Source organism: Microcebus murinus, chromosome 6 (assembly GCF_040939455.1).
Source record: "Microcebus murinus isolate Inina chromosome 6, M.murinus_Inina_mat1.0, whole genome shotgun sequence".
In the NCBI taxonomy this organism is placed as follows: domain Eukaryota; kingdom Metazoa; phylum Chordata; class Mammalia; order Primates; family Cheirogaleidae; genus Microcebus; species Microcebus murinus.
Window position 1 is genome coordinate 73,202,449 of NC_134109.1, and position 17,339 is coordinate 73,219,787.

General features: G+C 37.8%; 1 protein-coding gene across 3 annotated transcripts in view; it reads left to right on the forward strand.

The window, feature by feature from the left end:
- The window catches only part of SLC12A6 (solute carrier family 12 member 6), a 96,432-nt gene that overhangs the window by 74,088 nt on the left and 5,005 nt on the right, over window positions 1-17,339 (forward strand). For all 3 annotated transcript variants that reach the window (XM_076004223.1, XM_076004222.1, XM_076004224.1), the window contains 16 exons: window positions 1,370-1,584; window positions 2,215-2,373; window positions 2,551-2,649; window positions 2,928-2,985; window positions 5,011-5,185; window positions 5,467-5,585; window positions 6,902-7,000; window positions 9,768-9,887; window positions 10,644-10,748; window positions 11,153-11,321; window positions 13,332-13,527; window positions 14,115-14,284; window positions 15,258-15,389; window positions 16,021-16,128; window positions 16,334-16,518; window positions 16,927-17,060. In XM_076004223.1, coding sequence (XP_075860338.1) covers window positions 1,370-1,584; window positions 2,215-2,373; window positions 2,551-2,649; window positions 2,928-2,985; window positions 5,011-5,185; window positions 5,467-5,585; window positions 6,902-7,000; window positions 9,768-9,887; window positions 10,644-10,748; window positions 11,153-11,321; window positions 13,332-13,527; window positions 14,115-14,284; window positions 15,258-15,389; window positions 16,021-16,128; window positions 16,334-16,518; window positions 16,927-17,060 — 2,243 coding nt within the window. The remainder of the gene's footprint in view (window positions 1-1,369; window positions 1,585-2,214; window positions 2,374-2,550; window positions 2,650-2,927; window positions 2,986-5,010; window positions 5,186-5,466; window positions 5,586-6,901; window positions 7,001-9,767; window positions 9,888-10,643; window positions 10,749-11,152; window positions 11,322-13,331; window positions 13,528-14,114; window positions 14,285-15,257; window positions 15,390-16,020; window positions 16,129-16,333; window positions 16,519-16,926; window positions 17,061-17,339) is intronic.

A 17,339-nucleotide genomic window follows, 5' to 3' on the forward strand; every position in this document is an offset into this window, starting at 1 on the left:
AGGTTCCCCACCCCTAATAGGGACTAGCTTTTGTAATCTTGTTACAGAGATTATCTTTGGAAAGTTACGTGGATCATCTGGGGATCAAACTCATCAGTTCTATGTTGATTTAACCAGATTATAGAAAAATAGATTTTTTAATACAAAAAGACAGGTCCGTTAAGGTTTAATGACTTGCCCCAAAGTTAATTAATGACAGAGGAAGAACATGAACCCTGCGATTTCCTGACTTGCCATCCAGTGTTTCTTCTACTATGCCATGCTATATGATGTCAGTGATAGATTCCATCATAAATTTTTAGTCTGCTTATCTAGAGCCTGTGAAATAGCTGAGGATCCTTTTTGGAGTCATAAAAGTTCTACAGGTTACATTCTGGCTATATCTCAATTTGGGAAATTCCATTTCGACTTAAGTTCTCCTTTGCTGCTTCTCCTCTTTTTTTGGTTGGTAAAAGGTCATGATGCATGGTATTTTCTTTAAGATAATAGAGCAAAACAAGACAAAAAACCTAGAGGAATATGTGAAATATGACTGGGCAATATTAAGAGCTGTTGAAACTGAGTAATAGGTACATGATTCATTATGTACTTATGCGGTCATTTTGCAGATTTTTAAAAGTTGCTTTGTTTGACTTGAGGGCTATTTTAATTGTGGATGTTTGATTCCTTTGTTCATATTTATGTCTCTGGGTTAAAGAAAAAAATAAAACCAACAGTTAATATTTGTATTATCCTTAAATACTCTCACTCCCTCTGGGTCTAGGCTTAAGTTCAAAAGCAGTTTTTTCTTAGGCCATAGGGGTACGTGCTTTTTAAAAATTCTAGCCAAGCTGTTTTCCTCACAACGATAGCCAGAAGGTTCAACTGTTTGAATAACATTTTCTAGGGAATTGTTACCAATGTAAGGCTTTTCTAGGCCAAAGAAAATACAGGCATTTTAATTTTTAAATAAGAAGAACAAAAGGACTTCAGGATTCTTTTAGACCTAACAATTTTAGCCTAAAAACTTTAGAAGATGAGTCAGCATAGTGTCTTCAGGCAGTTCTTCAATTTGAATTCTGTCACTGCAGACTGCCACCTATGACCTTGGGCCAAATACCTTACATATTTCCCTAACCTTCAGTTAACTCTGTAACTCCCTAAAGTTCAGTTCCATCCTTCACAACATAGAAATACCAAGACTAATACATCCTGTGATTGCTATAAAGATTAAATTAGCAGAAAATGTAAATCAACATTCACAGTGCTAGTCACCCATAACAGTAGAAACTCTTAGAGATGAAATTTTATTTTTCCTTTACTGATCTATTTTCTATTTTTAGTGTATTTTTCTCTCACTTGACCTTTCTACCTATTTGTTTTCACTTAGGGTCTGCATGCTGGGCAACCGCACCCTTTCATCAAGACACATTGACATTTGCTCTAAGACCAAGGAAATTAACAACATGACAGTCCCATCAAAGTTATGGGGCTTCTTCTGTAACTCAAGTCAGTTTTTCAATGCTACCTGTGATGAATACTTTGTTCACAATAATGTCACTTCAATCCAGGGCATTCCTGGATTGGCTAGTGGTATCATTACAGGTAAGTTAGGGGTTATTGGAGAAGTTTTTTCTTGTTGTCTGAGGAAAATAGGCTTTGACATCTCTATTGTTCATGAAGACTCACTGCTGTGGTGCCACCTCCCTACTTAAGTATAGCACACAGCTTTTTCTTTTTTTTTTTGGAGACAGAGTCTTACTCTGTTGCCCAGGCTAGAGAGCTGTGGCATTAGCCTAGCTCACAGCAACCTCAAACTCCTGGGCTCAAGCAATTCTTCTGCCTCAACCTCCCTAGTAGCTGGGACTACAGGCATGCGCCGCCATGCCCAGCTAATTTTCTCTCTCTCTCTCTTTTTTTAGCTGGCCAATTAATTTCTTTCTATTTTTAGTAGAGACGGGGTCTTGGTCTTGCTCAGGCTGGTTTCGAACTCCTGACCTTTAGCAATCCGCCTGCCTCAGCCTCCCAGAGTGCTAGGATTACAGGCATGAGCCACTGCGCCCGGCCTGTTTTTATTTGTGTTTTATTATGTAATGCATATGTGTGTATATGTACTCACATAGAAGCAAACATACCTTTAAATGAGGAGTCTGATTTGGAATGTTGTTTGGTTAGGAAATTAGTTAATCATCTTTCCATACTGCTGTTGCTTATATTCCATTTGTCTCACTGCAGAGAATCTTTGGAGTAATTATCTACCCAAAGGAGAGATCCTTGAAAAGCCCTCAGCCAAATCTTCTGATGTCTTAGGCAGCTTAAACCATGAATATGTTCTTGTTGACATCACCACCTCCTTCACTCTTCTGGTGGGAATCTTCTTTCCCTCTGTCACAGGTAAGCAGATAGGTGGTTGTCTATATTAGAAGCTGTCAGACCCAGGGAGTGATTTTTCTCAGGAAACAGAATTATATTCTCAGGATTCCTAGATTTGTCTAGTTTTTGGTATCAGTATGAATATCAAAGTGTTCAGGAACTCAAGAAATTAACTTGTTTTTTTCCCCCCCTCTAAAGGTATCATGGCTGGATCAAACAGATCTGGAGATCTGAAAGATGCTCAGAAGTCTATTCCCATTGGTACTATCCTTGCCATCCTGACCACCTCCTTTGTCTGTATCCTTTTCATGGCTCCAGTCTGAGTCTTAGTCATAGGAACATGCAGTGGAACAAGGGTGGTCAGTATTTTTATTCTGGTAATAAGTATATCTGTTTTCTACCACCTCACTTCTTGCCAGATAATCTGCCCACATCAAATATAAAATTCAAGAAAGAATTTATAGGAATAGTGAATTTAGCAACTCATTTTACTGACAGAAGAAATATCCTGAATGTCTACTTTCTATCTCATGTTAAAGGGAAAATAGCAGTTTCCTTGACTCTTAATATGACAGATTTAAGCAATGTTGTCCTTTTTGGTGCATGTATTGAAGGGGTTGTTCTCAGAGACAAGTGAGTAGTTAATTTCTTTGTAACAATTATGTGTCTGTCTTCTGTGACATCTGATGATCCCACATACCTCCAAGACAGTTATAAACTCAAAAACCCAAGCTGAGGTATCAATCATGACTAACAATAAGAAAAAATATATATGTATATAGTTCCAAAAAACGTTTGTGAATAATAAGGGCCAGTATGTTGTTATAAATATGTGAGATGCAGTGAATATAGCTCTTCAAACAAGCAGTGAATTTGTTTGAATAACAAGGACTTCCCTGTACATTTACATTTGGTATAGTTGAGAAACTATACCAAAAGTGGAAACTATACCACAAGTGAAGGAGGGCAAGTTAAAAACAAAAACAGAAAAACCCTTTTCAGTGTCTCTATTATCTCCTCCATAAAAGTATGTATGTAATTCTGTTTGGCATTGTAAATAAAAGCCTGAAACTTTCTTCATTTTCTTCATGAAAGCTGCTGTATTTATTTTTCCTTTCCTCTCACCTATGAATGTAAAATATGTTTTTGCAAGAGATTCCTAGACAAACCTGCTACTTCTCATATTTTCTTTATCTTGGTTAATAGCTTCACCACTAGTCCTCTCTTAAGACAGAAACCTAAGTGTCATCCTAGATGTTTCCATAAATTCCTTCATCAGTTGGTTTCTGAGCCCTGGAAATTCTACCTTTCAACATTAATGGATTCATTCTTTCCCCTATTCTTTGTATAGGCCTTTCAGGACTTTTTGCCTATATTATTGTAATAATCTTCCTTTTAATTTTACCACCTTCCGATCCTCGGTCCACACTGCCACCAGAATGATTTTTCTAAAACACAAATTTGATCATACAAACCTCCCTCCTTCGGAGCTACCACAGGCCCTCCAAACCCATCCCTGATCTGGACCTCTCTACGTCTTTCTTATCTCCCGCCATTCCCTCATAAGCTCCCTGTGCTCCAGCCATAACTTAAAGTTAAATATGTCTTTTTTCAGATCTCCAATTATCTACACGTTTCTCTGTGCAGTTTCCTTTGCTTAGAATAGGTTTCTCCCACCAGGCTGACTCACATTTGTCCTCTAAGACTAGGCTAAGTGTCTTTCCTATAAAGCTTTTTCTATACTCAGATGGAGATAACCACTCCTCCCTTTGTTTAACCACTATATTTGAACATACTATATTACTGCATTTACGATACTATGTTGCTGCTATTCATTTTCATATCACTCTAGATTGAGCTGTAAGCAGCACGGTGTGTGTGTGTGTGTGTGTGTATGTAACAGTGTGTGTATATATATGTAGGTGTGTATATGTACATATATGGTATAGTATATTATTATACTATTATAATGGAGGATTTATGAAGGTTTGGTAAATTATACCGTAATATAAAAATTATTAATGAGAATGTAAATTGGAATACTATTTTGGAAAACAGGTGGTAATTATCTCCTAAAGTTGAACATGAGCAAACCCATGACTCAGCTATTCCACTTCTAGGTATATCCAACAGAAATGCATGGACATATGCATCAAGAATTTTGCACAAGCATTTGCATAGTGGCATTATTATTTTTTTTTTGAGACAGGGTCTCACTTTGTTGCCCAGGCTAGAGTGAGTGCCGTGGCATCAGCCTAGCTCACAGCAACCTCAAACTCCTGAGCTACAGCGATCCTACTGCCTCAGCCTCCCGAGTAGCTGGGACTACAGGCATGCGCCACCTTGCCAGGCTAATGTTTTCTAGATTTATTAGTTTGCCAATTAATTTCTTTCTATTTATAGTAGAGACGGGGTCTCACTCTTGCTCAGGCTGGTTTCGAACTCCTGACCTCGAGCAATCCACCCGCCTCAGCCTCCCAGAGTGCTAAGATTACAGGCGTGAGCCACCACGCCCAGCCCTACATTTCTTAATATTCATGTCTATCTCAATTTTGATTCTCTAAAAATTATAAATAGAAAAATGTAAGATAAATGTCTTTCTAGTCTTCAATCTAAAGTTACTTCCAGATTAAATTACCCACTCTATTTCCTTCCCAGGTTTGGGGATGCTGTGGAAGGTAATTTGGTGGTGGGCACCTTATCTTGGCCATCCCCGTGGGTGATTGTTATTGGCTCCTTCTTTTCAACATGTGGGGCTGGACTTCAGAGCCTCACAGGTGCACCAAGGCTGCTACAAGCTATTGCCAAGGATAACATCATACCATTTCTGAGGGTGAGTGACCCTTTTCTCTGCCCTCTTCTTTTTTTCCAGGTTTTATGAAAAACAGTATGGTCTTTGTGGGCTTAGGAATAAATGTGAAGATGTGGGGTTTTAGTACAAGACATTCTAAATCCCTAATGTGAATTTGTATGTGATTTCTATAATGGTGTTTAGAAAATATCACAATTGTAACACCATTATCTTCCAGATGTCTGAAACTGTAGGATAAAGGAATCAGGTAGGAGCATTGACTCAACTCTCTTGTGTCTGATATTTTTTCCTTCTATACATAGGTTTTTGGCCACAGCAAAGCCAATGGGGAGCCTACCTGGGCTTTACTTCTAACTGCTGCCATTGCAGAGCTGGGAATTCTCATCGCCTCCTTGGATCTTGTGGCCCCAATTCTTTCCATGTAAGAGCCAGTTATTTTCTTCAGTTATTCTTGTTTAGATATATGTTATAATACATGTTAATTTCCATCTATCATATAACAGTAGTGATAACAGACCAAATATAGTTGTAATTTCACTTAAAACATTCCGGAGAACTTTCATGTAAGGGTCACATTTATGACTCATTATATTATTTTTTTTTTCCATTTATGTAACTTCAAAAGTTCTTTGCCTTCATTTCTGATTCATTATCCATTGGTTGTAGCTTTTACCACTACTGTTAGCTTTGTATTCATTCATCTGTGGCCTACTGATGACTTACTACCTACCTGGCTCCCAGAATACAGTATTCTGGGAATGCAAAGATGGATAAGACACAGTCGTAAGGAACTGATATAGATAAGGAAACCAATGATCCCTGTATGGTGTGATGAATACCATGGTAAAGGTGAACACTGGGTGCCATGGGGACACCAAAGCAAGGCATCTAAACAGACTGGGACTCGAGAAAGATCTTCTGGAGGAAGTGACACTTGTATCTTGAAGGATGACTGGTTATTCGCTAACATAAAAGGGGTAAAGAATGTTCCAGTCAGGGAATGTGTATAAAGCAATAGAAGAATGAAATAATGTAGCACATCCAGAGAATTAAAAGTAGTTTGACTTGGCTAGAGTTGAGGGAGCATGATAGGGAAGTAGTAGGCTAGCGAGGTAGGTAGAACCAGATCACGAAGTACCTGAAACTTTAACTTGGAAGTGCTGGATAATCTTTTGAGAACAAAATGATTATGTTTATAATGATCTGTTTAGTATAAAAGATGGATTAGGAGACTAGAATTGAGCTGGAAGTGCTAATTGGAAAGAAGAAATGAGAGCCTGAACTAAGGTGATAGTAGTAGAGATGAAAAGGAAGAAAAGAAGTTTAGAGATTTTTAAATAGGTAGAATTTGCAGGATTTGACAAGTGAATTTGAAACAAGGGTAAGTAAGGAAGAGGAAACCTGGATTATCCCAAGAACAATTGGGTAGAGAGTGGTTATCACTGACTGAGAGAGAAAACATAGGAGGATGAGCAGGTTTATGTGAAGAGGTATAAATTTCTCTGCTTTCTACTTAATCGAGGCTTAGTGGACTAGAAACAGACAAAAGGTCTCCAGTTACTTAAAATGATTATAGCCCTTTTGTTACGACAGTAGGTTCTGTTGCTCTGTGGCAAACGTATCTTGCTCTTGCTCTGTAAACCTATAGCTTGCCCTTCCTCAATATACTTATTTTCATGCTTTAAGAAAATTATTTTACAATTATAATCATTCCCCTTACTCTTTTTATTCTTACAGGTTTTTTCTCATGTGTTACCTCTTTGTGAACTTGGCATGTGCCTTGCAAACATTACTTAGAACACCGAATTGGAGACCCCGATTCCGCTACTACCATTGGTAAGTTTGCTTTTTTTCTTCTTTTTACCCACATCATTGAACTAGGAGACTTTGGGTTCCTGATACATTTTTTTTTTCTTGGCAACTCATTCCATACTGTCTGTTTCAACTTAAAATTCTCATCTGAATCCCCGTCCTCCTATCCCATTTTTCCTATATCACTTTATAATAACTTATCCACTAAGGGAGGGGGTCGAGGGAAATATATGTAACCTCAACATTTGTACCCCCATAATATGCTGGAAAAATTTAAAAAATAAATTAATTAATTAAAAAAAACTTATCCACTGAGAATAAAGATCAAAACTACAAAATAAATATTTCTAGACTGCTACATTCTTCAGGTTAAAACAAGCTTCCGTTTGCATATCAATTTTCCCATTTCTCACTTAGGGCTGTGGGATCAGGTGACCCAAGTTCATATCTCAGCTCTACTGTTTCCTAGCTGTGTAACCTTCAGCAGAGCATATAATCATGTAACATTTCATTTTACTCATTTGTAAAATGGGACTAGTAAATCTAAAGTGCTTAGCATGGTACCTGGTACATAGTAAAGCTCCCAATGAAATGTAGCTGTTGGTGTTGTTGTGGTTGAGTCTCTTCAGCCCTGAAGGATCCATCAGAGTTATTTTAGCTACCTTCCCATTTCTTTCGCATCACTTTTCTCTCATAGTTAAGTGTTCTTTAATTATGTCCTATATGGGGAGGGTAGGAGTGGGGTGAAGGATAAAAACTTACCTGTCAAGGTACAATGAACACTGTCCTGGTGGTGGGCATGCTGAAAGCCCTGACTGCAGCATTGTAGAGTGTATCCATGTAGCAAAAATTTTTGTATCTCCTTAATGTTTTGAAATTCCTGAATTTAAAAAAAATAATAAAATAATTGAAGCATTAAAATAAAAAGAAAGAGAAATATCACCCACTAGAAATTTCCCAGAAACATTCTCCCTGATTCCACATAGGTGCCTGGCCAGTAAATGGTAATCCCATTTGGGTTTAATCTGGACTACTCCCATTCCAAAATAAAAAAAGAGAAATGGCAGGTTTATACTTTAAATTTCTTACTTTACTAAACATAGAGGAAGTGGAAAGCTAAGCAAAGAGAGGAGCTGAGACCCATACTAATCTTCCCTGTCCACAGAACACTTGCTAAAATTCCTTATCAAGGAGGGAATGACAAAGCTAGCTCACACTTTCTATAGGATGTTTCTGATTGGTTATACTTTCAAATGTGTTTACTAATTTAGTTAATTATTTACCTGTAGTGAAAAATGAGCCATTTTCAAACAAATCACTTTTTATTACAAATTCCAGAGAAGAACCATAAAAGGACATTTATTATATAACAAAAATAACCACATCTGGATGGGACTCCAATCACCAGCTATTTACTAAATAAATGCCCAGAGAAAGATAGCTCATCTTTCATTTCAGTCATCATTAAAAGAAGCAGCTAGAAAAAAATAAAAATAAAATTATATCCTATATGTACTGGTTGCTACATTTCTTTTTGCTAACTTTCTCCTTGATTCCTTTCTGGCTTCACTTACCAATGGTGGACAGTGATGTGATCTTTATTGGGCAAAAATTTAGATCTTCCACTGATTTTAATGCCTCTGGTCCTCTTTCTAGCTTTAACTCTAGTTAAAAGTTCATTACAGCCGGGCATGGTGGCTCACACCTGTAATCCTAGCACTCTGGGAGGCCAAGGTGGGCGGATGGCTCGAGGTCAGGAGTTCGAGACCAGCCTGAGCAAGAGTGAGACCCTGTCTCTACTACAAATAGAAAGAAATTAATTGGCCAACTAAAAATATATAGAAAAAAAAATTAGCTGGGCATGGTGGCACATATCTGTAGTCCAGCTACTCAGGAGGCTGAGGTAGGAAGATCTCCTGAGCCCAGGAGTTTCAGGTTGCTGTGACCTAGGCTGATGCCATGGCACTCTAGCCCGAGCAACAGAATGAGACTGTGTCTCAAAAACAAAAAACGTTCATCATGAATAATTTTTTTGTGTTGCTATTTTGCTTCTATTAATTTTTTATGTTTCTCTTTACCACCCTATATTTTCATTAGATCCTAATTTTCTCCAGATTAACACCTCTCTTATTCATTCTTTAAAATTCATCATAGATCTAGGAAGTTCATTCTTTACATGGAAAAAACTTCAGTAAATGTATTTTCTACCTGATTTATTTGACCAAAATAAGCATTTCATTACTGTCTGCCAAGTTTCTCTTATGTATAGTCAGGAAACTAATGGTAAATTTTTCTCAGTGGATTCTGCAAATATTCATAAAAATTTTAGGAATATTTACATGAAAATTTTAAAAAGATTATAGAGTTATTAACATTTCTAACTGCGTATTCCGTCCCTGCTTTTCCAAGTATTAATTGTCCTCATAACTACATAGTGTCCTGTTCATCTGTTTTTTCAGTAATAGGAAACATTTTCTAGTGCAAAACCTAGTTTGGGGCTCAGTGAACATCTACTGACAATTGCTAGTCCATGAAAAGACACCTGTAGAGTTGAGAGTAAGCATTTAAAAACTTTTATAGCAATTTGACATTGCCATAGCATCCAGGCATGTGATAATTTTTCTCATAATTCATTTTTATTGCATTTTACAAAAGTTCTCTCTGTAACAGATTGAAAATGTTAAAAAATAATCCCTTATCACAGATAGTTTGAGAAGCACCTCTAGCACAGGCTTCTTTTTCAGCTGCTTAAAAAGATATTTTTTTGTATATGTGTTTTTTAATTTTCTAGGACCCTCTCTTTCATGGGAATGAGTATTTGTCTGGCTCTGATGTTCATTTCTTCCTGGTATTACGCCATTGTAGCTATGGTAATAGCTGGTATGATCTACAAATACATTGAGTACCAAGGGTGAGTGTGGATTTGACCTTGATCTCTGCAAAATGTAGCAAGACTAGTTTGGTGTTAGGGCCAGCTCAATGAAAATTATGTTAAGGACCTAGGGAACTTCATATGTTCATAACTAAATTTTGTACCCCTAATTCTCTTAACGATCTTATAGATGCAAGCTTTTCATCACAAGGGAAACCTGTTGAGAAAGTATGAATGGATCAGTGAAAAACAACTAAAAGGACATATCCAAATAATAAGATCAGCACTAAACAAAATATAACACAAATAAAAATATTTTTGCTGGTTTCTTCGGTCAAGGAATTGACTGAAATGAAAAAGAGATTAGAAAATAACTTTAACAATTAAGACCTCACTAACAGCTTCCACAAATGAGGAATAAATAACATTCTGATTCAGAAGATTACATTGAATTGTACTTTCTCCTTGTTTCAAAATAAACTCTGGGTCTGTACTAATTTTCTAATCCAAATTGCTATTTTACATTATTGCTTTTGAACTGTTCCATAGAAGTATCAAGTAAATGACCCTTTCGAGCTTTATTCTGAACTATTCATGCAATGCAGTCTGTTGGTACAGGGTGGTGTTGATCTGCAAACAGTGTGTGAAAGAGCATTATATAAATCATTAATCTGAGTTTTAATCTTCTACCTGTGTATGTTACTTTTAGATTCAGAAAAAATAAACTTTTATTTTTTAAAATTATCTTTATTGTAGTTTAAATCTATCTCTGCCCTTTTCTCCTTTTTCTCCCAGAGCTGAGAAAGAATGGGGTGATGGTATTCGAGGGCTGTCCCTCAGTGCAGCCCGGTTTGCTTTGCTTCGGCTGGAGGAAGGACCACCACACACTAAAAACTGGAGGTAAAGAAATCAACACTCGTGGTGTTTGGCACATAATTAACACACAAAAAATGTGTGCTCTGTTGATTATAAGATAAGGAAATCATGTGGCTGAAGGGATTTGTACAGTGGACCTGTACTGGACTATTTAAAATCTTTGATTTCCTTATTCCCTTTTCTTCGTGTGATTTATGATCTAGATTTCTACCATTTTTTACTCTTTCTTGAAGACTGACCAACTTGAGATAATGCTGGGAGCATTCAGAATAACCCAGTACTCTCATCCTATCATTTCCTCTGGTCCCTTCCTTCTATCAAATTATATGTTTTATACAGATTTCCTGAATTAAAAGGTGGAATTTGTCATTCTCTTCCCCAAACCCAAAGTGCTGTTTGCTCTCCACTCCCCACCAACCTCTTCACAGGCCTCAGTTGCTTGTACTACTGAAACTGGATGAAGACTTACACGTCAAGCATCCTCGCCTCCTCACCTTTGCCTCACAGCTCAAAGCAGGAAAGGGTCTCACTATTGTGGGCTCTGTCATCGTGGGGAACTTCCTAGAGAACTATGGTGAAGCCTTAGCTGCTGAGCAGGTAAGAATCAAGACTTTTGGACCTTAGCTTATAGCTTTGCAATGTTAAATAGTAAGACCTCAGTCTTCTAAGTTAATCTCATTCCTTTACGATCGAGGAGGTTTCCTGCTTAATGCTGACTTTTCTTTTTTCTTTTTCTTTTTTTTTTTATTTTTTTTTCAGAGGATATTGTTATTTTATTAATGCTGACTTTTAAACAGTCATTTTCTCCCAAATAATATGAGCCAGAAGTTAGTCACTAATTCTATCTTCTCATTTAAAGCAATACTAAGTTGTAAAAGTATTAAAGCTAAACATTATTTCCAGATAGATTGCAAACACTGATCTGAGCACTGAGAGAAGTCATGTAAATAAATCTATCTCTTAGAGGGTTTCTCTCAATCTTGTGACAGTAAGGAGCAGTGAACAACTTTTCTTCCCCTTTGCTAATCTATATGGTATCATGAGCAGGATTCCTTTGCTATTTCTAATTAGCTGTACTGAACATTAAAGTTCTACCTTAAGAAAGAATTAGTTTTCACTCTAATACTTATTATAAATGATAGAACTAATGTTATTGTTTAGATAAGTATTCAATTGAATTTCAGAAGTTTTACCAGATTTCATTTTGGAATGCTTTGAAATCCTAAAAACTAGAAATGCTAAGAAACATTAGTCCAGGATGATGGTAATAATTAATAAAAAGTACACAAGATTATGGCAGGACATAAGGGCTCACTCTTGTAATCCTAGCACTTTCGGAGAGCAAGGTGGGAGGATAGCTTGAAGCCAGGAATTCAAGACCAGCCTGAGCAAGAGCAAGTCCCTGCCTCTACAAAACACAGAACAATTAGCCAAATGTGGTGGTGCACACCTGTAGACCCAGCTACTCTGGAGGTTGAGACAGGAGGATCACTTGAGTCGAGGAGTTCAAGGTTGCAGTGAGCTATGATGAGGCTACTATACTCCAGCCTGTGTGACAAAACAAGACCCTGTTTAAAAAAAAAATACACAAGGTTGTAAATTAAGAGAGACTGATTTTTATCCTAGCCATATCACTGACTTAATCTGTGCTTTTGAGAAAATAGTTCCATTTTCCACACCATTATGCCATTATGCCTTTTCCACCAATAGGATGCAGTAAGAGTAGATGGGATATTATCTCCAAATTGGCTTGACTAAATAAAAGAATAGTAAAGCAAATACAAGTGTCATCAATAATCACCATTAAAATGTCAAAAAAGGAGAAGCAAAAAAGAAAACATACCTAGGGTCAGGTGTGGTGGCTCACACCTATAATCCTAGAACTTTGGGAGGCCCAGGCAGGAGGATTACTTGCACCCAGCAGTTCAAGACCAGCCTGAGCAACAAAGTGAGTGTCTGTCTCTACAAAAAATAAAAGAAGTAGCTGGGCATAGTGGTGCATATCTGCCTGTAGTCCTACTTGGGAGGCTGAGGCAAGAGGATCACTTGAGCCCAGGAATTTGAATTGAGCTGTGTTGAGGCCACTGCATTCTAGCCTGGGTAACAGAGCAAGACCTCATCTCAAAAAAAGAAAAAGAAGAAGAAAATATTTCTGAGAAAATTCTAAAGTGAAACTGAATCATCAGCTTGAGTTTCTAGTAAGATAAGTCAGGGCATGCTGGAGCTGAGGCAGGAAGGGGATTGTGTTCAAATGAGTGAATCATCATGGTCAATTGAGAAAGAATGCTGAATATCCACCATGTAGAGATCACCATTCTCAATTTTTTGATATATTACAAAGGAAGAAAAGCAGAATAAAGGAAAAGGCAGCAAAACTACATGTAGACAACTAGCAATAGCTGTAAAAATATAAAGTAAGCACTTAGTGAAAAAGACAAAGGATCATGAAATGTCATCAGATAATTTTAACTTTTTGGAGTTCTCTATAGGAGATACAATCTTATGCCAAGTTTAGAAAAAGGAGGGGAATATAACAGGGAGAAGGATTAATGGGTTAAAAGGTCCAAGGTAAAGCAATTTGGTGTTGAGGTCCTGTGTCTCTTTCAGACCATAAAGCACCTCATGGAGGCAGAGAAGGTAAAAGGATTCTGCCAGCTGGTGGTGGCTGCCAAGCTGCGAGAGGGCATTTCCCACCTCATCCAGTCATGTGGCCTTGGGGGCATGAAGCACAACACGGTGGTGATGGGCTGGCCTAACGGCTGGCGGCAAAGTGAAGATGCTCGAGCTTGGAAGACATTTATTGGTACAAATCATTTCTTGTACAAACCCGAGGGCCCAAATAGGGGATATAATTAAATGTCTGTCACCCACTAGCCTCCTAAAGTAAGAGACTGTGCCATTGCTGAAAGATAGTCTTATAAGGCCACCTAAAAACTAGTAGTGATAACTAGATTCTACCTACCCCCTCCAGGTTTACATGATGTTCATGAATTGTTTATCTCTGTCAAGTTTTGTACTAGGAATCATCTCCAAAATGGCCATGTTTGTATCTGTGATTTCCCACATCGATATTCTCACAGGAATTGGAAGGATTGTTCTTTAGCATCAAAATCTCCCAATTCACATATTCACCCCCCTTAGAAATGTAGTAATCAGAATGTATCCAGTAACATAAACCATGGTTCTCAATCTAATTCTTTTAACTATTCAGATTTTTCTTGATGATTTTTTTTGTTACTTAATGAGTTATAACTTACTATGTAAATAGAATACCTTGCTCAAAGAAGTATAAAAAGAGCATTATCCTTACTTTCCTGACATGGTGTAAAAGCAAGACAAGCCTAAGAATTCTTCTCTGCTTATTCTGATTCTCTATTTTTATACCCCTAGGCACAGTTCGAGTGACAACTGCTGCCCATCTCGCTCTGCTGGTGGCTAAAAACGTCTCCTTCTTTCCCAGCAATGTGGAGCCATTTTCTGAGGGCAACATTGATGTGTGGTGGATTGTGCATGATGGGGGGATGCTCATGCTCTTACCATTCCTACTGAAACAGCACAAGGTATTTCAGACAACTTTTCCAAAAAGTCTTTCTTCCTGCTGTCCTGATTCACTAAACAAAGTCTTCCTCTTTGATTATGTAGTGTTGGGGCTTAGAATCAGGGATTGGGGATTATTCCTGACTCTCCCATTTTCAACCTTATGAGAAATAGTTGTGTTTGTATTTAATACCTACCCATCTCCAAGTAAAATTAAGCAAATAAATAAAGTTCCATATGAGCCCTTGGGGAAAAAGAATAAGAAGTGAACACATCTTTGAAAAGAAAAAAATACTAGAAACTTAAAGTATGTGTGTGTGTATTTCATACACACATATGCTCATACTTTGGTAAAACTAATGAAACTAAAATTTAAAATAGTAAATATTATACCTGGTGGCCAGGCGCGGTGGCTCATGCCTGTAATCCTAGCACTCTGGGAGGCCGAGGCGGGTGGATCGCTCAAGGTCAGGAGTTTAAAACCAGCCTGACCAAGAGGGAGACCCTGTCTCTACTATAAATAGAAAGAAATTAATTGGCCAACTAAAAAACAAAACAAAAAAAGTATATATATAATTAGCTGGGCATGGTGGCGCATGCCTGTAGTCATAGCTACTTGGGAGGCTGAGGCAGAAGGATCACTTGAGCCCAGGAGTTTGAGGTTGCTGTGAGCTAGGCTGATGCCATGGCACTCACTCTAGCCTGGACAACAAAGTGAGACTCTGTCTCAAAAAAAAAAAAAAAAGACATCACAAGCCATTTTTTTGCTTGCTAGTTTTTTATTGTTATGAAATTAAGAACTTCCCTAAAACTGTGTTGAAATGTGTTTGTTTAGTTAGTCTTTTGTCCTAGTATAATCACATAGCAAATAGGAAGCAAAGGACAAATACCCTCATACTGTTAGTAAGGTTGCTCTAGGCAGTAATGCCTCATGTTTTAGGAAATAACTCTTTTTTGCCCTCTTGCATCTAATTTTCCATGTGTCTCTGCACTCAGGTGTGGCGAAAGTGTAGCATACGGATCTTCACAGTAGCCCAACTAGAAGACAACAGTATCCAGATGAAGAAGGACCTAGCCACCTTCCTGTACCACCTGCGTATTGAGGCAGAGGTGGAAGTGGTGGAGATGGTGAGAGAGCTGAGTTTAAGATAGAAGAAACCACCATTCCCACATCTCCCACCCCTATCCCCACCCTGTCTTTTTTGAACCTTTTCTGATTTGGGAAATTGTTTGGCTATAAATGTGAATTAATCACCCAGTGCAGGGGGCGGGGGGACTCTAATGTTTTGACCTAAGTAGAATGTGTATGTGATATGTGTTTGGTATGTTTTTGTTTTTGCTTTCTTGTTTGTGTTTATTACACAGCCCTTATATTTCTGCTAGATTCTTATCTGCTTAATATAGTTCTATTAATTTTTAATTTGTACATTCATGCTTGAAATCACACATGGCTCTTTTTTTTTTTTTTAATAACCAAGCAGTATTTAACAAAAAAAAAGAGGGAGAGATAATAGTTTGCATTTTGTATTTCAAGGCAGCATACATAATGGCTAGATAATGGAAAAGACTCTTAGAACTTTAAGATTTTATCTATAGGAAAAAATGTTTATGTAGCTCAATGACCAAAATAGGGGTCAAACTCAGGTTTATAATTGTCATACTTTCTCTGGTTTAATTTAGTGAGTGGAAATAACAATGTATAGTTCATCTTACTTTCTCCTTTGTGCTTTTTGCCCATTTTGTGTGATACCTGTGGCAGCATGACAGTGACATATCAGCTTACACTTACGAGCGTACTCTGATGATGGAGCAAAGGTCCCAGATGCTCCGGCACATGCGACTTTCCAAAACAGAGCGGGACAGAGAGGTGAGACCTCACTGCATCGACCTAATCCTGGCCCTATGTAGTCCATCAGCCAAAGGGATGATACTGTATTATTTTCACAGGATAACAAATTCTTTCCTTCTCACTTTATCAGTTATTGCACTATAACTCCATTATTGTTTCAAAATAATTGAAGATGAAGCATGAGAGAAAATTAGGTAGGATAACTATGTTGGACCTTTCTTAGGCACAGTTGGTGAAAGACCGGAACTCAATGCTAAGATTGACCAGCATTGGCTCGGATGAGGATGAAGAGACAGAAACTTATCAGGAGAAGGTACACATGACTTGGACAAAGGACAAGTACATGGCATCCCGGGGGCAAAAAGCCAAGTCGATGGAAGGATTCCAGGACCTGCTTAACATGCGTCCGTAAGTTTTCCTACTTAACAAGCTTATCAGATAATATAATAACCTAGTCAATGGTACAGATGTGGCTTTGCCTGGACACACAAGACAGAGTCTGTTCTTCATTTTACCCTAAATCTAGTCATCTCTTTGTTTGCCTATGCATATTTGCTCTCAATTAACATTGTACATAAATTAAGCATCCTTTCTCTCCACATAGTTCACCTCCATACTGTGTTCCTAGTATTAATATAAAATAAGCAAGTGTAGAATGAAAAAACCCAGGATATTATCATAAAGAAATAATTTTATCACATTACCTATAGTCAAGTAAAAAAGCTCTGGATCTCAAGTGTTAAATATTGACTATATAACTTGTCAGTATTTTTTCTCTTTGCCTTACCTACCTCTGTTTGTTTCTTCCCCACCCAGGGACCAGTCCAATGTGAGGCGGATGCATACAGCCGTGAAGCTCAATGAGGTTATAGTAAACAAGTCCCATGAAGCAAAGTTGGTTTTGTTGAATATGCCAGGACCACCCAGAAACCCTGAGGGTGATGAAAACTGTATCCTTTTTAAGAGTGGAGCACCCAGTAGGGAAAATCTTCTTAGTCTCTTTCTTAGATGAGATAACTAGGTGACTATAAAAGTCATTGTCAGGCCAAGTGCAGTGGCGCACACCTATAATCCCAGCACTTTGGGAGACTAACATAGGAGGACTGCTTTAGGCTTGAAGTTCAAGACCAGCGTGGGCAACATAGTAAGACCCCCATCTCTACAAAAAAATCTGAAAATTAGCCAGGTGTGGTGGCACATACCTGTAGCCCTAGCTACTTAGGAGACTG